The 22,121-nt window shown below is 47.7% G+C and overlaps 1 protein-coding gene across 1 annotated transcript in view; it reads right to left on the bottom strand.

The window, feature by feature from the left end:
* SEC23A (SEC23 homolog A, COPII coat complex component) overlaps positions 1-22,121 on the bottom strand; it is a 342,836-nt gene that overhangs the window by 312,601 nt on the left and 8,114 nt on the right. Inside the window, exons 2-3 of the mRNA XM_082242896.1 lie at positions 18,911-19,152; positions 6,093-6,150 (exon numbers count right to left, since the gene is read on the bottom strand). Coding sequence (XP_082099022.1) covers positions 6,093-6,150; positions 18,911-19,131 — 279 coding nt within the window. The 5' untranslated portion in view covers positions 19,132-19,152. The remainder of the gene's footprint in view (positions 1-6,092; positions 6,151-18,910; positions 19,153-22,121) is intronic.

Below are 22,121 nucleotides of genomic sequence, written 5' to 3'. Positions count from 1 at the left end.
CTAATCTCCCGCTGCCTCTCTGGTGTGGCTTGAGGTACAGGTAGTATTTCGGAAAATACTACCTTGGAGGTCCTAGTCCTCAACTTAGCGCCTAAGTCCCTGAAATCGTTTAGGACTCTCCGTCTTCCTCTGCCTATGTCATTGGTACCCACGTGTACCATGACAGCTGGGTCTTCCCCAGCCCCACCCAATAATCTGTCCACCCGATCCGCGATGTGCCGAACCCGAGCGCCCGGCAAACAACAGACTGTTCGGCACACACGGTCTTTGTCACAGATTACACTGTCTGTCCTTCTAATAATTGAGTCCCCTACCACCAGCACCTGTCTTTCCTTTCCCTTTCTCCCGGCCTCACTGGAGGAGTTCTTCCCCTGGCAGCTAGGGGCGTCACTCTGCTCCAGCAATGCTGGTCCCTGACTGGTTTCCCCAACATCACACAACGGGGCGTATCTATTGGGGTGCTCCAGCCCAGGATCAGCCTCCTTGCCTTGTCCCCTTCTACCCCTCCTAACTGTCACCCCTCTAAACTGCTCTGATGCCTGCACCTCCAATACTCCGCCCACCTCTGTGCAGACCCCTGCCTGCACCTGACTGGTACGATCCTGGCTCTCCTTCGGTATGGACATACGTCTCAGTGTTGCCAGCTGATTCCCTAGATTCAGGACCTGAGCTTCCAGGGAAACAACGTGCTTACATTTTGCGCATTTGTATTCGCCCTCGATCACATGTCTGAGGAACGCATACATATCACAAGATGTACACCGTGTCGCATCTCCACACCCGCCGGGCATTGTACCTACTAATCTAATCTAATGGGGATTCAGCGATTAAGTCTATCCTATGTGGCTATTTCCTGGCTTCCTAACGCTACCTTCTCACCCTCTGGTGTTCCGCTACACTCACTTGACACTCAGTTGCACAACACTCACAATCTCACAGCCCGGTCAGACGCACAACACTCAGTCGCACAGCCCGGTCAGACGCACAACACTAAATCGCACAGCCCGGTCAGACGCACAACACTGAGTTGCACAGCCCGGTCAGACGCACAACACTGAGTCGCACAGCCCGGTCAGACGCACAACACTGAGTCGCACAGCCCGGTCAGACGCACAACACTGAGTCGCACAGCCCGGTCAGACGCACAACACTCAGTCGCACAGCCCGGTCAGACGCACACACTCAGTCGCACAGCCCGGTCAGACACACAACACTGAGTCGCACAGCCCGGTCTGACGCACCACCCTGAGTCTCACAGCCCGGTCTGACGCACACACTCAGTCGCACAGCCATGTCAGACGCACAACACTAAGTCGCACAGCCCGGTCAGACGCACAACACTAAGTCGCACAGCCCGGTCAGACGCACAACACTCAGTCGCACAGCCCGGTCAGACACACAACACTGAGTCGCACAGCCCGGTCAGACGCACCACCCTGAGTCGCACAGCCCGGTCAGACGCACACACTCAGTCGCACAGCCCGGTCAGACGCACAACACTAAGTCGCACCTCCCGGTCAGACGCACAACACTAAGTCGCACAGCCCGGTCAGACGCACAACACTAAGTCGCACAGCCCGGTCAGACACACAACACTGAGTCGCACAGCCCGGTCAGACGCACCACCCTGAGTCGCACAGCCCGGTCAGACGCACACACTAAGTCGCACAGCCCGGTCAGACGCACAACACTAAGTCGCACAGCCCGGTCAGACGCACAACACTGAGTCGCACAGCCCGGTTAGACGCACCACCCTGAGTCGCACAGCCCGGTCAGACGCACCACCCTGAGTCGCACAGCCCGGTCAGACGCACAACACTAAGTCGCACAGCCCGGTCAGACGCACAACACTGAGTCGCACAGCCCGGTCAGACGCACAACACTGAGTCGCACAGCCCGGTCAGACGCACAACACTGAGTCGCACAGCCCGGTCAGACGCACAACACTGAGTCGCACAGCCCGGTCAGACGCACAACACTGAGTCGCACAGCCCGGTCAGACGCACAACACTGAGTCGCACAGCCCGGTTAGACGCACCACCCTGAGTCGCACAGCCCGGTCAGACGCACCACCCTGAGTCGCACAGCCCGGTCAGACGCACAACACTAAGTCGCACAGCCCGGTCAGACGCACAACACTGAGTCGCACAGCCCGGTCAGACGCACAACACTGAGTCGCACAGCCCGGTCAGACGCACAACACTGAGTCGCACAGCCCAGTCAGACGCACAACACTGAGTCGCACAGCCCAGTCAGACGCACAACACTGAGTCGCACAGCCCGGTCAGACGCACAACACTGAGTCGCACAGCCCGGTCAGACGCACCACCCTGAGTCGCACAGCCCGGTCACCAGTCGCAAGGACGCTCACCAGTCGCAGGGACGCTCACCAGTCGCAGGGACGCTCACCAGTCGCAAGGACGCTCACCAGTCGCAGGGACGCTCACCAGTCGCAGGGACGGGACGCTCACCAGTCGCAGGGACACTCACCAGTCGCAGGGATACTCACCAGTCGCAGGGACACTCACCAGTCGCAGGGACGCTCACCAGTCGCAGGGACGCTCACCAGTCACAGGGACGCTCACCAGTCGCAGGGACGCTCACCAGTCGCAGGGACGCTCACCAGTCGCAGGGACACTCACCAGTCGCAAGGATGCTCACCAGTCGCAAAGATACTCACCAGTCGCAAGATACTTACCAGTCGCAAGGACACTCACCAGTCGCAAAGATACTCACCAGGTACTCACAGAGCCTCAGTCAGTGTTCAACCTCAGTCACCAGTCTTGTGTATGTGTCCCTTTAAGCCTGTCACTTGCAGTTCCTGACCTCCTCCCTCAGGCGGTCAGTCTTCTACCCAAGCTCCTTCCTTTGTCACTTACCGATCAGTCTCCCCTCAGCTCCTCTCCCTGCCAATGGCCAGGTCAGGTATTGTACGTCTCCTCTGCCCTCTCTGTCTGCCGCCCGCTCTTGCAGGGGGGGGGGGGGGGGGTGTTACAGCACCGCTCGCTGCCCGCACACCACCCGCTCTTTCCTCTGGGGGGTTACAGCGCCGCTCGCTCCCCGCACACCTCCCTCTCTTTCCTCTGGGGGGGGGGGGTTACAGCGCCGCTCGCTGCCCGCACACCTCCCTCTCTTTCCTCTGGGGGGGGGGGGTGTTACAGCGCCGCTCGCTGCCCGCACACCACCCGCTCTTTCCTCTGGGGGGGGGGGGGGGGTTACAGTGCCGCTCGCTCCCCGCACACCTCCCTCTCTTTCCTCTGGGGGGGGGGTTTCAGCGCCGCTCGCTGCCCGCACACCACACGCTCTTTTTCCTCTGGGGGGGGGGGGGGGTTTCGCCTCCGCTCTCCTTCACACACACTCACTCACTCCTTACAGTCCCACACACGCGCTCTTCACACACGTCCGCCCTGTCAGCCTCTGTTCCCGCGCTCTGCTCTGCTCAGCTCAGCTCTAGTCCGCAGCACAGCGCCACCAGTGTTCACTACAAACTCTTGCTGCTTAACTGCAGGTGCCCAAGATTACTTACTGCAGATTTACGGTGAAAGAGTGGCCCAGTTGTGAAGCCGGGCTATCATTTGCTACAGTACAAGTCAATCAGCGGGCCCTAGCCAATGATTTATGGTTGAAACCTGCTGATCAGCTGCTGAGCGAATGACAGGAGAGAGTTCTGGGTTGGTAAACAACCCAGAGCTCTCTACATACAGCAGCGATGTGCCTTTTTATCTCTCTGCATGGCTTTACTAAAGGCATGTAGCACAATACATTGTGGTCTAAATTTATGAAGAAATTTGATTTTTTTTTTTTTCTCTTTAGTGGATATGTTTTAACCACTTTACCACCGCCCACAGTAATATTACTGCGGCAGAGTGGCTCGTTATCGTCTGACGACGTAGTACTACGTCGTCAGACACTCCCCCTTCTGGGCGGCGCTTGCTGTTTTCAGTCACAGCGGGAGTCGGGCCAGGGGAGGAGCAGCGGCGATCGCCGCCGCTCTTCCCCCGATCGTCGGGGATCTAGTGTGGAGATCCGCCCGCCTGTGTAAACACAAGCGGGCGGATCTCCATAGTGACAGGGAGTGACAGATCGGACTGTTCAGCATAGCTGGACATCCGATCTGTCCATGACTCACTCAGTCCCCTCCCCCCCACACGTCAGTAAGCACCGGGCATACATTAACCCCTCCCTCTCCAATAAAATTAACCCCTTCCCTGCCAGTGTCATTTTTACAGTAACAGTGCATATATATAGCACTGATTACTGCAGTAATGTCACTGGTACCCCCAAAAGTGTCAAAAATGTCAGTCAAGGGTCCGATCTGTCCGCCGCAATGTCGCAGTCACGCAAAAAAAAAAATCGCAGATCGCCGCCATTACGCGTTAAAAAAAAAACACCAAAAATGACAGAAATCTTTCCCTTTGTTAGTAAACGCAATAACTTTTGCGCAAACCAATCAAAATACGCTTATTGTGATTTTTTTTACCAAACATGGGTAGCAGAAAACAAATTGGCCAAACATTTTTTAAAAAATTGGTTTTTAAATTTTTTTGGGGGGGAATTTCATATAAAAAAAATGTTAAAAATATTGTTATTTTTTCAAAATAAACGCTCTTTTTTTGTTTATAGCGCAAAAAGTAAAAATCGCACAGGTGATCAAATACCACCAAAAGAAAGCTCTGTTTGTGGGAAAAAAAGGACGTAAATTTCGTTTGGGTACGGCGTCGCACGACCGCGCAATTGTCAGTTAAAGTCGCACAGCGCCGAATCGCAAAAAGTGGCCTGGACGGAAGACAGCAAAATCCTCCGGTGGTAAAGTGGTTAAAGCAGAAAGTAAAAAAGTAGGTTAGTTTTTTTCAAAGTTTTTAGTCTCTTATTTATAAAATAAAAAACCCAATGGTGATCAAATACCACCAAAAGAAAACTATTTGTGTGAAAAAATGATATAAATTTAGTTTGGGTACAACATTGCATGACCGCGCAATTGCCAAGTAGCGCAGTGCTGAATAGTAAAAAATGGCCTGGTCATGAAGGAGGTAAAACCTTTCCGAAGCTGAGGAGGTTAACACCTTCCTGCCTGGCCTATAGCAGAATAACAGCTGGCAGGGGCTCCGTTGTCCTGATTGGACGTCATATGACGTCCTTTAGGAAAAGCTGATGTGCGTGCTCACCGCGCGGCGATCGGTGGTGCAGCAAGTCGCTTCGACACACTGCATCTCTGATCTCGGTAAAGAGCCTATGATGTAGGTTCTTTACCACGTGATCAGCTGTGTCCAATAACAGCTGATCACAGTGTAAATAGGAAATGCTAGTTATTGGCATTCCCCTATTTACTGCTGACTTATCTCCTCTACTCACGCCCTGTGAGTAGAGGAGATAAGTGGCTCTCCTGACGGGGGAGGGGGGGGGGGTCTGCACTCATAATCAGTGCAGTGATTATCAGTGCACTCCTATCAGCGATGCCTGTCAGTCCCTCCCAGTAATGCCCACCTGTGCCCACCAGTTTTGCCCACCTGTGATGCCAATCAGCACTGCATTTCAGCGCCCATCAGTGCCGTCTGTCAGGGCCGCCTATCAGTGCCATAAAGGCTGCCCATCAGTGCCAGCCTAGCAGTGCTGCATATCAGTGCAGCCTATTAGTACCCTTCAGTGCATCCTCATCAGTGCACATCAGTGAAGGAGAAAAATTACTTATTTATACAATTTTAAACAGAAACTAAGAAACACTTTTTTTTTCTGTCTTTTTTCATTTGTTTAGCAAAAAATATAACAACTCAGTGATGATTAAATACCACCAAAAGAAAGCTCGGTCTAAAAAAAAAAAAAAAGACAAAAATGTTGTTTGGGTACAGCGTTGCATGACCGCGCAAATGTCATTCAAAGTATGAGCGCCGAAACCTGAAAATTGGCCAGGGCAGAAAGGGGGTGAAAGTACCCAGTATTGAAGTGGTTAAAGTGGTAGTTAAACTAAGGATGTTAAGAACAACAAATCATACATTTCCTTTTTAATGCCTAAATAATGGTTACTATAGGTAATACATTTTTTCTTCTCCTTCGATTAAATGGGGCTATCATGTATTTATTGGCATTTGTCTTACCTGATTTCGCTGATAACAGAAATTGCAAGCCCAGAGTTTTGCCCGGTAATCGACTTGACTGCAAAACAAGCACAATCACCAAAATTATTTTCCATAAACATTCTAAATATCATTTTAGCAATCAAATGTGTAACTTGAACATGCAGAAAATACCCTCAAGAGTCATGGTCCTAAAAAAAAACTCAAAATGTAACATATAAAAAAAATGGGATTTTGACTTACCGTAAAATCCATTTCTCTGATGTTCATTGACGGACACAGCTCCTTATCTTCTTGACCACTGGGATATACTGCCCCAAACAGTAGTAGGACACTAGGCAGCAAAAATACTTTTGAAGGGAGGTTTCTGAAGCACTGACAGCACCAAATAGGGGTCCCACGGCGGTAATGGCATTGGAGACCGCACTGGAGGAGCCAAGTGTCGAACTCCCTGGATAAAGATACACACCAAGTGGCCAATTGAGGCTGAAAGAAAACCGTTAAGGCCAAAAGCCTGGCCCTTGATGGTACTCAAGGGCAGGCGCTGCTCAACCCCCGGTTAGAGGAAAGCCAATATCCAAGGCCCCAAAAAAGGAGCGAGAGTGAACCCCAAGAGACTCACACCACGCAATGTACGTCTTCCAAGTATGATGATATATCTTCCAAGAGGTAGATCTAGCCTTTAACAGCGAAGGAATCACTGATTCAGATAAACCTCTATCCTTCAGCACCTGGCTTTCAACAGCCAAGCCAATAAAGCCAGCGACTGTAAAGCAGGATGGAAGATTGGCCCTTGGGACAGCAGATCTTCCCTGAGAGGAAGACTCCAAGGGGCATCGGCGACCAGCCGTACCAGATCGGCATACCAAGACCGGCGAGGCCAGTCTGGAGCCACTAGAATGACCAGAATCTTTTCTGCCTCGATCCTTCGCAGGAGTCTTGGCAGAAGTTTGAGAGGGGGGGGGGGGGGGAGGCGTACATCGGAAGACCCTATCTCCCAGGAGCCACTAAGGCATTTGTGGAGTCTGCTAGGATCCCAATCCCCAAACCTCTGTACCTTCCTGTTGAGACAAGAGGCCAACAGGTCCACCTCAGGAGTACCCCACCGGAGACACAACGGATGAAGTGACCATTCCCCCCTGGTCCAACGCTTGTCGACTGAGGTATTCCGCTCGCCAGTTTTCCACCCCTGAAATGTGTACAGCAAAGAGGGCTGGAATGAATCATTCTGCCCACCTTAGAATACCGGCTACCTCCCGAGCCACCAGGGCACTCCTTGTGCCCCCTTGGTGATTGACATAGGCCACGACTGTGGCATTGTACGATTGAATACGAATTGGACACCCTTGAAGAAGATTTGTCCAAGGATCCAGACAAAGTCTGATCGCTCTGAGTTCTAGTACATTGATCGGCAATCTAGACTCTGGAAGAGTCCAGACCCCCTGAGCACAATCTGTGCCGTGGACACCTTCCTACCCGGACAAGCTGGCATCCGTGGTGACAACCGCCCAGTACAGGGGGAGAAAGGATTTTCCCTACCGCAGTGTCCGGAGAACGATGCCACCAGATCAGGGACCCTCTCGTACCCCAGCTCAACAGGATAAGATTGTCTAGATACTGAGGAATTTTGTCCCATTTTACCAGGATCCCTCTTTGCAGAGACCTTGCGTGGAACTGTGCAAACGGAACAGCCTCGAAGGTAGACACCATCAGGCCCAGCACCCGCATGCAAGCCCGGAGGGATGACCATCTGCTGGACAACATAAGCTAGATTGCCTCCTGCAATTTCTGGAGTTTTTCCAGAGGAAATAACACTCTGGCTGAGTCCACAGGCAGACCCAGAAAGTCTAGTCTTGAGGATCATAGTAGGTGAGGTTGAATAAAGACAATAGTCCATCCAGTTCAACCTGTGATTAGGTGTGTGTGGCTGTAATCATCTCTCATACCCCTGAATGTTCTGATCCTTGAGATGCACGTCCAATACTCTTTTGAAAGCCACTATACTACCCGCAGAAACCACCTCTTGTGGTAGAGAATTCCACAATCTTGTAGCCCTAACAGTAAAGAACCCCCCACGTTGCCTGAGGTTAAAACGCTTCTCCTCTAATCGCATTGTATGCCCCCGAGTCCTCATGCAATCCCTTCGACTAAACAGCTTTTTTTCAAAGCTGAGATCCCCATTGAGATATTTAAACATTGCTATCATGTCCCCCCTCAGGCGTCTCTTCTCCAGGGAGAATAAATCAAGCGATTGCAGACGCTCTTCATAATCAAGGTCCTCCAATCCCCTAATTAGTTTAGTTGCCCTTCTCTGGACTCTCTCCAGCTCCAACACATCCCTCCTGAGGACTGGCGACCAGAACTGGACAGAATACTCCAGATGCGGTCGGACCAGAGTTTTATAAAGTGGAAGGATTATAGTCTTATCTCTGGAATACATCCCTTTCTTTATGCATGCTAATATTCTGCTAACTTTGGCAGCCGCCGCCTGACATTGCATGCTGTTGCCTAGTCTATTATCAACCAAGACTCCCAGATCCTTCTCCATTTTTGACTCCCCCAAGGGTTCCCCTCCTAACGTGTATTGTGCTTTTATGTTTCTAGTCCCCAAGTGCAAAACCTTACACTTCTCTACGTTAAACCTCATTTGCCAAGTCGTTGCCCACTCCGTTATTTTATCCAGGTCATTCTGTAGTATATCTGCTTCATGCTGTGCGGTTATTGCCCTGCCCAATTTTGTGTCATCTGCAAAAACTGCTATTGAACTACTGACCCCGACCTTAATGTTGTTTATGAATAAATTGAACAAGGTTGGTCCCACCGAATACCCTTGGATATTTGCCAGCCAGTCATGTGAGGGGTCGAACCAAGTCTCCGCTATTCCCACAAGGTCCACAAGGTCTATGTCCTCTTCATGAACTAACATTTCCAACTCATCTATTTTATTAGCTAGACTCCTGGCATTAGCATATACCCCTCTTAGTTTTACGGACGTTGATTGGTTATGTTTATTCCTGTTCGGTCTCAGGTTTTCCCGCACAGACCTGCCGATTGACGTTGTGGACCTACTGTCGCTGCTGACCCTACAACTGCCTTCAGTCCTTTGCTCCCTCCTGACTGACTCTACTTCTGAGCCCTCCCCCCGTCTCCTAGTTTAAAAGCCCCTCCAACTTGGTGGCCATCTTCCTCCCCAAAAGAGCTGTACCGTCCCCATTAAGGTGCAGCCCAGACTTCTGAAGGTTCAGAATCCAACCAAACTTCCTCAGAGTTCACAGAGTAATCTCCAAGTTGTCCATCAGAGTAGTCGGAGACTTCGCTCACAATAGAATATCATCCAAATACCCCAGTACCGCGATCCCCCCCTGACACAACAATGCTAGTACCGCGGCCAACACTTTCGTGAAGACCCGAGGAGTGGAGGCCAGACCAAAGGGTAACGCCACAAACTGATAATGCTCCTCACCCACGGCAAAGCAGGGGAAGCGCTAGTGACCGGCACATTTTGGAATGTCTATAGAAGCGAGAAAATCCCCCTGATGTAGGGACGCCACTACCGTGCGAATGGACATTCGAAACTTCTGTACCCGCACAAAGCAGTTTAGTGCCTTGAGGTACAGAATTGGAAACTGTAAACAGGTTTGAGTAAAATATTAAAAAAGAATAGCGCACACATGCAAAAGAAAAGGCTATCAAATATGGAGACAATCCATAAATAAAAATGGGGATTTGGTCCCACCATATGGCCATATCGTGCTCAAGCCCACCACTACGTCAAAGTACCCCATTTTCGGTGGGGCCTACACTATCTATAAAAAGCATTGCTTGAGTAAAATACAATAGGGATCCTGTGAGCAACTATGCCTAAAAGACTGCAGCTTGCTCTAATTACTCCCTAATCACTGAGAGTGAAAAACTAAATATAATCTAAAAAGTGCTGTGCAGTGTGCTAAAAGGTGTACATGAAATGTTGAACTAAAGTTAGATATATGAATATTATATAAATAAAATAATACAACTAAATAGTAAAAACAAACAATGCAACTTCTTGCGATTAGGTGCTAAATCACTGAAGCATATATGGAAACAAATCTCTATTTTCCAAAAATGCAAAGACGTCCATAGTACTACTATCAGGTGATGGGGTGATTAGACTACAATACAATAGGAAATCCTGTGAGCAACTATGCCTAAAAGAATGCAGCTTGCACTAATAACTCCCTAATCACTGAGTGTGAAAAATTAAATATAATCTAAAAAGTGCTGCGCAGTGTGCTAAAAGGTGTACATGAAATAGTCAACCGAGTGAGATATATAAATATTATATAAATAAAAAAAAATGTCGAACAATGCAAGTTCGTGCGATAAGTGCTTAGTCACTAACGCATATATGAAAACAATTGTGAAGGGTTCCTTCCAAAAAATGTGAACAAAGTGAAATATAGATAAATAAATGAATAAATAAACTAAATTAATAAAATATAGATGGGACAATAGTAAATCAAACAATGCAACTTCATGTGATTAGGTGCTAAATCACTAAAGAATATATGGAATCAATAAGAGTCCATTCCAAAAATGAATAATCTGACAGTCCCAATCACCAATGATGGATTGTGATACAAAAATAAAATAGCGGCTTGTCTGGTGCGTCACCTCCACTCTAGTGACCTCCCAGCTCCCAAGGGTGGGTGCTCACCTCACTGAATGTGACCTTGCGATTAAGCTTGGTCCAAACATGCAGATATATCCTCACAGGGTTGTGATGTACAATCTCCTTTGTTCTTTGTACTTCAGTGATTTAGCACCTAATCGCATGAAGTTGCATTGTTTGTTTTACTATTTAGTTGACTTATTTCATTTATATAATATTCATATATCTCACTTAGTTCAACATTTCACATACACCTTTTAGCACACTACACAGCACTTTTTAGACTATATTTAGCTTTGAGTAAAACCCCTGAAAATGTTCCAAACTCAGAATCGGGACAATCACCCCTTGAAGTAACAAGTCTTGCACTGCCCCAAAGAGACCCCTAAAGCGATCTGAGGACAAGCGCAGGTTAAAAAGGGACGAACCTTTCCAGAGGATGAGACCAAAAATCGATCTTGTAGCCAGACCAAATGACTTTACCAGGGAGGTCCACAGATTCAGAACCAGCGAAGACGTCCCCCCAACCCAGATACGGGGGAGGGCGCCCCTTCATGCAGTGGAAGCCTCGTCTACAGGTCAGGAAGAGCCCACTTGTGACTTGCCAGACCAGGTCCTCCTCGAACCTCCAGGGCGGGGCTCTTTGCCTTTGGAAGCCTACGGAAGAAGAGTACTCTTCCCCCTGTGAGGCCCTTAATGATGTCATCCAAGGAAGCTCCAAACAGGCGATCCCCCACAAATGGGAGATCAGATCAGGCCTTCTGATCCACAGACCAGCATTTCAGGCAGATAATACGCCGAAGGACCGCTGCTGAGACAGACAGTCTGGATATCAAAAGGAGCCGCATCCACAGACAAACTGTAGCCCCTGGACCAATTGATCCGCCAGCTCTGCAAAGGCAGGGGGAGGCAGTTCCCCCTCCAGGTCCCGGCGTAAAAGTTTAGCCCACTCAAGCAGAGTTTGCGACACAAGGGCAATAGTAAATACCGGCCTAAGTGCCGAACCAGCCACAGTGAACATATGGCGGGTTAGGGCCTCTGACCTCCTAGTAGTGGAATCTTTAAAGGCCGGGGACTCCTAAACCGGAAATTAAGGTGGCTTTATTTAACCTGGAAACCGGCGAGTCCACTACAGGTGGGACCGTCCACTTGTTAAGCAGGGAATCCTCATAAGGATACCGCTTTGCAAAATGCTTAGGGACTGCAAAAGTGCATTTTGACATTATCAAAGTAAGCGGGAAAGGGGAACACCCCCACCTCCTTGGAGGGCCTGTGGGTGCCAAAAGGGACTGGCCCCTCCAACGCAGCATTACCCGCATCCCCCACCTTCAAAGTTTCAGGCACTGACACAATCAGCGCATCCACCAGCGCCTTTACATGCGTAGCTAGAGGAATCATTCTCACTATCTGAGCATGCAGAGTGCCTGGACGCAGACCCAGTTGGGTAACTGGCATCCGCAGCGACCAAATCAGATTCAGAATCTGATGAGACAGATGAAGCAGGTGAAGGTGGGTGGATGCTTTTTGCCAGCCCGTTTTCCCAAGACCAAATCCAACTTGGACACTAAGGACTCAAGGGCCGTCATCAGTGCAGTCAGGGATTGTTGGGACCCGGAGGGCCCAGCAACCTCTGAGAGGGGATCAGGTGGGGAAATGTGCTCCAGGGACTCCATTAGGGAAGAGGTGGACCCACACAAAAAAAGTGTATAACACTGCTAGGGACACCCCCACTGCTCTGGCGGCACCACAGTGTCCAGAACAGAGCACTACCACTGCTATAGCAGAGAGAGGGAGAGAAACCCCCACAAAAAGACTCACCACCACAGATCAGGCACCTACAGCACCAGGCAAACTGTACACCATGAGGCGATCAGGAAGAGGGGCTCCCACCACCGAAACACCGTCATATAGCTTCAAAAACATGCTCACCATTATTTTCAATGAGAAAACCACAAGAAAATGGCCGCCGAGGCTACACAAGCATGGTGGCTGATCTACAGCACAAAAGGCTACAAGAAAATGGTGGTCTCACGCAGCGCCAGGGGGGACCCCAGGAGCACCGAACACAATCCCATCAGAAAGGGGGGCCTTGGCAGAAGCCCTAACCAGGCACAGCCCCCTCCCAAAAGCTTGATCATCCAGTCGCCGGCTGCGCACTCCCCCAGCCCCAGCTCGACACCCCAGACCGACCTAAAAGGTATGGCCACGCAATGGGAGGGGGAGGGCAGATGGGGGAAACAAGTCCACAGAGGACAAACGAGAAGGGGGGGGGGGGAGACGCTGCACGGGAAGGAGGGGAACCCAGGGGTCCGACCATCCCAGGGAGGGGCCCGCGTCCACCCCAAAAACCTCCAGGGTTAGAGAGGGGAAAGCTGCTTACCATACCAGGAACAAGGGGGGACACTGCTCCTAACAATAATACGACACTTAAATATAGTGTATTTCTAGGTCCATCGGACTTTATTAGTGACACCAGATATGAGGTACATCTTTAACATTTACTATACATATAAATAATACCGGACATGAGATGACATCTGAACTTAATGTTAAAGCCGCTAGTTATCTCTGTGAGGGACACCGGATATGAGGTGTATCCCTAGCACAGTATAAATACATGGCCGCTTGTCGGAAATTATGTCTGTGATCACGCCCAAATGGGAGGGCGAAACGCCTTGACGTATTTCCAGTGCGGCACCTTCCGACGTCAACTTCTGGTTCACTTCCTGGTTTGCAGTGGAACGCATGCGGCATTCCCGGAACCTTCTGTGATACTCTTTCTGCTTATACCATTACCTACTTTGTGAGTACATTTCTTTTATTATGCCAATAAAAACGGGCTTCACTATTTTGGAATTTTTATTGTTTTTGGAGCCACCCAGGGCCATTAAATTGAAGGGATACCATCCAGTCTATATTCCACCAAGGAGAAGATTTGGCATGTCATAATGTTTAACTAGCAAGGAATACACATTGTACGATCCCTCATAATACAAGTGATTTTGACCCTTAACAAGGGTCCACCCTTTCTGGTGAGTGGGGTTCCTGAAAGGGTTCAAGGCACCTGGCACGAGTGATCATCTTAAGCACTTTAATACCTGAACTGAAGCACCTTTATTTTATTTTTGCATTGTTTTGGTCACATATTGCACCTCTGTGCACATGAAATTTTAACTTTCTATTTTTTTGGACTTTATCAGTTTATTGGACATGTATTAATTAATAGCATATTTTATTCATATTTATGGTCATACTTTGCACTTTATACACTGGATATTTGTACATATTTGATGAATATTATTATATATTTGGTTATTGAAGATATTTATTATTTTTGCAAGCGCTGTGTTCACTTGTTTCACTGCTCCTAACAGACCACCGCTCCATCAGGATAGGGAGGGCTATCGGCCAGGAGGAACGCTGAGACTCAGGCTGAGGCCACGTCGTATGCACCCTCGTGAGACGTTTAACTCGCAGGCCAGTCCCCGTCCTGTGGGGCTATGTCGTAGCCGACCTAGCGCGGAGCTGAGGCCTACGCACGCTTGCTGGCCAGACTGGGGGGGGGGGGGGTGCTCTGGATCTAGATTATCCAGTCCGGCAGTTGATAGCAGATTCTCACAAAATAACAAAGATAGGAAAAAAATTCAATTTAAAAAGGAAAAAATTGCCAGGACCGGCGATCCCAGCAAGGAACTAGGTCCTTACTCCTGACTAGGCAGAGTGCCTATAGCTGAGAGTGGGAGTATACCCCCTGGGACAGACCCATAGTCGTAGTCAAGCTTTTTCCTAGTGTCCTACTCCTGTAGGGGGCAGCATAACCCAACAGTCAAGAAAATAAGGTGCTGTGTCCATCAATGAATGAAAAAGAAATGTATATTTTAATATTTACTTATTACAGGTACTTACATAGCGCCGTCAATTTACAGAGCGCTTTACATATATACAGTATAGAACATTCACATCAGTCTCTGCTCTCAAGGAGCTTACAATCTAAGGTCCCTTACTCGCATTCATTACATATACATACTAGAGCCATTTTAGACAGGAGTCAAATAACCCACCAGCATGTCTTTGGAGTGTGATAGGAAACCGGAGTACCCGGAGGAAACCCAGGCAGGCACAGGGAGAATGTGCAAATCCCAGGCAGGTTGGGATTCAAACCAACGACCCTATTGATGCTATGTTATCTATTAGTGTGATCTTGCAGCAGTGTAGTCCATGCAACCAAACTCTGCTTTCAGGGGCCAAGTAGCCTGGGGTGCACTGCAAAGTTGTTTCCATAATGATAGAACATTTTAAGCAATAACCAAAAAGTGTTTAAAGAAGTTTTTTTTCTGATGCGATTTAGTGTGGAAACAAAAAAAAAAATTACAAAATTAAGAACATACAGGACCAGATTCATCAAGGTAAGTCAAATTTTAAAGGCCGGACTTTACGGCAACTGGTCTTGTTTTCACCCCCTGTGATTTTCTGCAGGGAGACTGTAGTGGGTGGAGCATGCTAGGCCCCTCCCACAGCTCTACTTTCTGCACAGGGATGATGTTACAGCTAGGTGTAGGAGGTACCACCAGGGTTGTAAAGGCCTTTGATGCGCACAAAGTGTATTTTTTAAACTTTGTGCTTATCAAGAAATATATTTTAATAAAAACAATGTATACCTGAAGTTCAGCTTTAAGCATTATTATCAGGTCTTACAACACAGCTTGATTTAGTGGGAAGTTACAGGAAAAATGTGGGAAATGTTTAATTTTTTTTCTCCTACAATAATAAAACCTGATTCAGGGACAGTAGACAGAGAAGACAGGAAGGGCCAGTCTTACAGCTTTGCAGTATGTTAATTCCCTTATGTTGAACTTTTGTTTTGAACAGGCTGCCTACGCACATTATGGCTTCTATGGACAGGCCAAATTTTGAGGCATGGCTGGCACAGACATCACTACCTGGCTACACAAACAGTTTATTCAACTTTTGTAAGAAGGGCTGGGAAAGAAAGATTCCACCATCCATTCTGTTCAGTGTGGATGGAGGAATCGATTTGATTTCTCTCATTCGGCCCATGGGCTTAGAGAAATCTATGTGTGTATGGCCAGCTTTACTTCAGCTCTTCACTGGTTACAAACTTCCTGCCTTACCTAGTGTTAGAACCTCATGCACACAGGGCTTAAATAACGCCACTTTTACACGCATTTGATGTTTTTTTGTAAACACACCATTAGGTTAGCCTACCTGTCCATGCATACAAAAGCGTTTAGGAAGAAAAAAAAAAAAACGGGAGCATGCTCAGGAGAGGATCTTTTGGGCAAAAAAAAAAAACTTGATGCGACTAAACGTGTGTTAATGTGCATAAACACTAGACATTAGTGTTCATTCTTTCCAATGGTCAGAGTAAATATTTGGGCCAATGGAATTCAGTGGCACTCAAATGCTTGACACGCCTAAAATACATCATATTATCACCAAACTGCCAAATGTTACTTTTAATATGTGTAGTAGGGCGACTGGGAAAAGTGACAGAGAAAAAAAGAATCTGACACCACACCTTACACAAAGAGTCATCCAAGCATTTAATTTACAGCACAAGACCGGACAGGCCTCAGTGTACACATTTCATAGGAATGTGAAAAGGGACAAGTCTGTTCAATTTCTTAGGTCACCAGAAGCTGAAACTCAAATATAAAAGTGCTTGCTGACATAGTGATTGAACACTATGTTCAATAAATAACCTGCTTTGAGTGCCAGCATAACCACAATCAAGGTGGTACTGTTTTAGCGAGCTGTACCGTTCGGTTCCATGCAGTGGAAAAGCGCCGCCGTACCGTATCGAACCGTTCCTACACCGTACCATGTGGTACCAGCAGTGGAAAAGCAAAAAAGCGAGCCGAACCGTTCGGATCCATGCAGTGGAAAAGCACCATTAATGTCCATCATTAAGTATGTAGACAGAACCAATTGTACCTTTTAACCCAACTTTTTGCTAACAGTAGAAAAATATTCACAGATTAGACAACCACACAACTTTGTACTAAATCAAAGGCTCTCCTCAAGCATGCATAAGAAGGACAAGAAAAAAAAAACAAGAAACAAGAAGAAACACAAGCTGTGACACAAACGTAGTGTGAGCAAGTTGTAAGAGGAGACTGTTTGGATAGTTCTTGATTGGTATGTGGAAGGAGGATTGCAGCCTACCATTTAGTCTGTGTCAGAAACATTTCAGTGTTGGTGGCAGGAGATCCTATTCCATAAGTGGGGGGGGGGGGGGGGGAGGTGAAGGGGACACCACTTCTTTATTAGCAGAGGTGTTTAGATTGACTGTGAATGTATGCATGGTAAACTAGGATTGTAAACTTGAAGGAGCAGGGCCCTCTGATTTCTCCTGCATTGAACCGTATTGTAACTGACTGTCTGTCATCATGTTATAAAGCGCTGTGCAAACTGTTGGCGCTATATAAATCCTGTATAATAATAATAATCTGTAATTTGCAGTTGGTATTGAACTGAAGAAGAAATGTATACACTGCAGTAATGACTGACATGCTACTGTATGATTGCCAACACCCAAGTTAAATTGATGATTTAAGTCAGATGCAATCAGTCCAATTCATAAAACTTTGACTACTTTACAAGGAAACAATCAGTACTCAGCAATAGCAGCCTCCATATTTCTCCCAGTACAATCAAAGACATATCTGTTCTTTTTTTCCAAATTTTACCCATTCCAACATTTTGCCTTTTGCTTGAGAAGTTAGGAACACATATCTTACTGACCTTCCTTTGTTTTTTTTTACCTACAAGTATGTCTATAATACGGCTTACCTGTAGGGACAGTTAAAGGGATTGTAAAGGCAGAAGGTTTTTTTTTAATCTTAAAGCGGTTGTAAACCCAAAAATGAAAAAAAAAAAAAAAAAAAAAAGACAAAGCCATAATGAGCTAGTATGCATCGCATACTAGCTCATTATGCATTACTTCCCTTAGAACTAAGCCCCGACGCGGACCCCCAGACATCGCTGCGGGCGCCGCCGTGATCCCTCGGCGTCTCTTCCGGGTTCGGCGGCTCCGGCGCTGTGATTGGCCGGAGCCGCGATGACGTCACTCCCGCGCGTGCGCGCAGGAGTGATTTTCCGGCAAGCTGCCGGCTAGGAAAACTGAAGGTCCCCCCGGACCTTCAGAGCGAATGCGCCGCTCGCGTGAGCGGCTGCATGCACTGCAAATATCTCCTAAACCGTGCCGGTTTAGGAGATATTAATTATACCTACAGGTAAGCCTTATTATAGGCTTACCTGTAGGTAAAAGTGTCAAAAAGCGGGATACTACCGCTTTAATGCATTCTATGCATTAGGATAAAAAAACCTTCTGTGTGCCGCAGCCCCCCTAATACTTACCTGAGCCCGTCTTTATCCAGCGATGTTGCAGGAGTGTCTAAGCTGCCTGGGACTCCCCTCCTCATTGGCTGAGACAGCAGCGTAGTGCAATCGGCTCCCACTGCTGTCAGTTAAAATCATTTAGCCAATCAGGAGAGGGGGCTGGGGTGGCTCTGTGTTTGAATGGACACATGGAGCTGTGACTCGGTTCGGTTGCCTCCATAGCAAGCTGCTTGCTGTGGGGACATTTAACAGGAGAGAGGGGCCAGGAGCACTGAAAAGGGACCAGAGAAGAGGAGGTTCCAGGCTGCTCTGTGCAAAACCAACTGCACAGAGCAGGTAAGTAGAACGTGTTTGTTATTTAAAAAAAAAAAAAAAAAAGAGACTTAAATGTGTGTTTAGGAGATATATATGTGTAGCAGCCAACGCATGCACACTGCGCTCTCAATGGGCAGCATGCCATAAATTGAAATAGCTGTGCCGCGGGAGTGACGTCAAAGCAGCGCGGCCATTCAAACAGTTGTAGCCTGCAAACCTGGAAGAAAGACAGGGTGAAGATGGATTCCATGTCAGTGGTGAAACGCAGTCACTGGAGGGATCCATCTTTTAGGTAAGTCTGTCATAATGTGCTAGTATGCAGTGTATACTAGCACATTATGACATTACCCTGCGGGAAACCAGTTTTTTTTTTTTTGCTACCACTTTAATATTATTTACACACAACAATGTATTAAATTTATCATTGATTTTTGTCACTTTTTCATGAAGTAATTTATATGCTCTTAAATGTAAAAAAAAAAGGATAAACAAAAACAGAAAGAAATCTCACCAAAGAGGGTTTAGAACAGCTCTACAGGTGGTTCGGCTACAGAGAACAGGCTCATACTGTATAGGGGGCAAATCTGGCCTCTCTTTTAATGGCGTGAAGAGGGTGGCTACCGGCACCACCATTCTTGTGGCCTCCAAACGGCTGGATGGCCAGACATTCCAGCTGAATCGAACTCCATCTCTGTCTTCATTTTGCTGAATAAACTCCAGAAAGGTTGTCATGTTGAGATGTTTCTGTGCAACCTGGAATGGGTATATACAAAGTAACTGTATTAGGGAAACAATGTTTATTTCAAGTTACACAAAATGATACAGATTGTTGAAGCCATTGAGGCTCGGTTCACACTGCTGGGAGGGCAAAGTCGTATGACTTGGATGCTATTTAAGGGCTCTTTGACACGGGCGATCCGATTAGATCCGCCTGTCAGTTTTTTAGGCGGATCTGATCGGATCCTCCGTGCAGCTCTATGGGGCAGCGGATGTCAGCTGAGACACCTCCGCTGACACCCGCTGCCATCCGTATCCGATCCTGTCCGTGAAATCTGGACGGATGGAAACCCTATTTTTCCATCCGTTCAGGGATCGGATGAGATGAGAGCGGACAGGCGGTCCGCTCTCATCCGATCCCCCATAGAGAGCAGCGGGGGCTGTGACACCTCCCTCTCCGCACTGCAAGTGGAGACGGAGCTGTCATCCGCCGGCTCAGCGGGGATCGGCGGATTGATCCTCGCTGAGCAGCACGGATCCGCCTACGGAGGCAGACCATGTGAAAGAGCCCTAAGAGTCTGTGCAAGGGCTGAAATTGCACCCAAGTCAGACCAAAGTAGTGCAGGAACTTTTTCTAAAGCCAGAGTGACTTGTGTAGTATCCGTTATCACTGTAGCATGAACCATTGTCGCTGCAGTGTGAACCTGAGCTTAACTAATACCTAGAAATTCTGCATTTATTTAATTCAGTAAAGTTTTCCCAACACTTTAATGTAGTTGTAAAGGCAGAAGGTGTTTTACTTTATTGCATTCTCTGCATTAAGCTAAAAAAAACTTCCATGATCAGTTTCCCCGCACCCCCCCCCCCCCCCAAAAAAAACTCTCTCAGTCCAGTGCTGTGCCACCCCCTAATAGCGGCTGCTTGCATGTAATCACTATGCAGTGATCGGCCCTGGACACAGACTGCGCAGCTTACGTGGACACTGTGGGCCCTGGTAACCATCAATACCATACAGTGGGTACGGAAAGTATTCAGACCCCCTTAAATTTTTCACTCTTTGTTATATTGCAGCCATTTGCTAAAATCATTTAAGTTCATTCTTCTTCCTCATGAATGTACACATAGCACCCCATACTGACAGAAAAACACAGAATTGTTGACATTGTTGCAGATTTATTAAAAAAGAAAAACTGAAATATCACATGGTCCTAAGTATTCAGACCCTTTGCTCAGAATTTAGTAGAAGCCCCCTTTTGATCTAATACAGCCAGGAGTCTTTTTGGGAAAGATGCAACAAGTCTTTCACACCTGGATTTGGGGATCCTCTGCCATTCCTCCTTGCAGATCCTCTCCAGTTCTGTCAGGTTGGATGGTAAACGTTGGTGGACAGCCATTTTTAGGTCTCTCCAGAGATGCTCAATTGGGTTTAAGTCAGGGCTCTGGCTGGGCCATTCAAGAACAGTCACGGAGTTGTTGTGAAGCTACTCCTTCGTTATTTTAGCTGTGTGCTTAGGGTCATTGTCTTGTTGGAAGGTAAACCTTCGGCCCAGTCTGAGGTCCAGAGCACTCTGGAGAAGGTTTTTGTCCAGGATATCCCTGTACTTGGCCGCATTAATCTTTCCCTCGATTGCAACCAGTCGTCCTGTCCCTGCAGCTGAAAAACACCTCCACAGCATGATGCTGCCACCACCATGCTTCACTGTTGGGACTGTATTGGACAGGTGATGAGCAGTGCCTGGTTTTCTCCACACATACCGCTTAGAATTAAGGCCAAAAAAATGGATTTTTGTAAGATCTTACCGTAAAATCCTTTTCTCTTAAGCTCATTGACAGACGTAGTCTTCTTGATTCTCAAGAGCTGGGTTATGTTGTCTCCGCAGGAGTAGGACTAGGCAGAAAGACAAAACGTTCTGGCTCCACCTTAGGGGCAGTCCCTGAGGGTATATCCTCCCTCTCTCTGCTACAGGGAATCAGTTCTGTTTTAAAGCAGTACAGAGAATTTAACCCAACCCAACTCAGTGATAGAGGGGCGGGTACTACGTCTGTCAATGAGCTTAAGAGAAAAGGATTTTACGGTAAGATCTTACAAAAATCCATTTTTCTCTATCGCTCATTGACAGACGTAGTCTTCTTGATTCTCAAGAGCTGGGACATCCAGAAGCAGTGCCACAAATGAGGGGTGGGATTGACAAAATCAAATCCAATCTAGAAGGCCCAACCGGTGCCAAACTAGAAGTTTTAAAGGCTCATTATAAACAAAGAATGAGACTAAAGAAAAATTTTCCAACGGAAAAAACCCTCGAGGTAGACCACTGGTCTCCTCAAATTGCGGCCTGCAAAACCTTGCGGCCAAACGAGGCATCAGACGATGCCATTACATAAACTTTATAATGTTTAGTAAAGGTATGCACCGACGACCAGGTAGCCGCCTTGCACACCTGGGCCACTGACGCCTGATGGCGAAAGGCCCATGACGCACTAAGTGCCCGAGTGGAGTGCGCCTTAACAGGGAACGGGGGCTCCCGACCCTTAATAGAATAAGCCTGTACTACCGTCTGTCTGATCCATCTGGAAATGGTCGCGGCAGATGCAGGCAACCCCTTTTTGGGTCCATCTGGGATCACAAAAAGTGAATCCGTCTTGCGAAACGAGTCTGTCGTTTTCAAGTATACCCTGATCGCCCGGACCACATCCAAGGAGTGTAAAGCAAACTCCCGAGGATGACTGGGCTTAGGACACAGGGAAGGTAATACAATTTCTTCATTCAGATGAAATTCTGAAACCACTTTTGGTAGGAAGGATGGATTCGGACGAAGAACCACCTTATCTCTATGAACCACCAGATATGGTGAACGACAAGATAATGCGGCCAGTTCTGACACCCTGTGTGCAGAAGTAATAGCCACCAAGAAGGCCACCTTCTGGGACAACGTAGGTAGAGGAATCTCCCTAATATCTTCAAAGGGAGGTTTCTGAAGAACCGACAACACTAAATTAAGATCCCA

This window comes from Pelophylax lessonae (assembly GCF_965119305.1).
Source record: "Pelophylax lessonae genome assembly, chromosome: 13".
In the NCBI taxonomy this organism is placed as follows: domain Eukaryota; kingdom Metazoa; phylum Chordata; class Amphibia; order Anura; family Ranidae; genus Pelophylax; species Pelophylax lessonae.
This window is presented reverse-complemented; position numbering and strand designations above follow the sequence as displayed.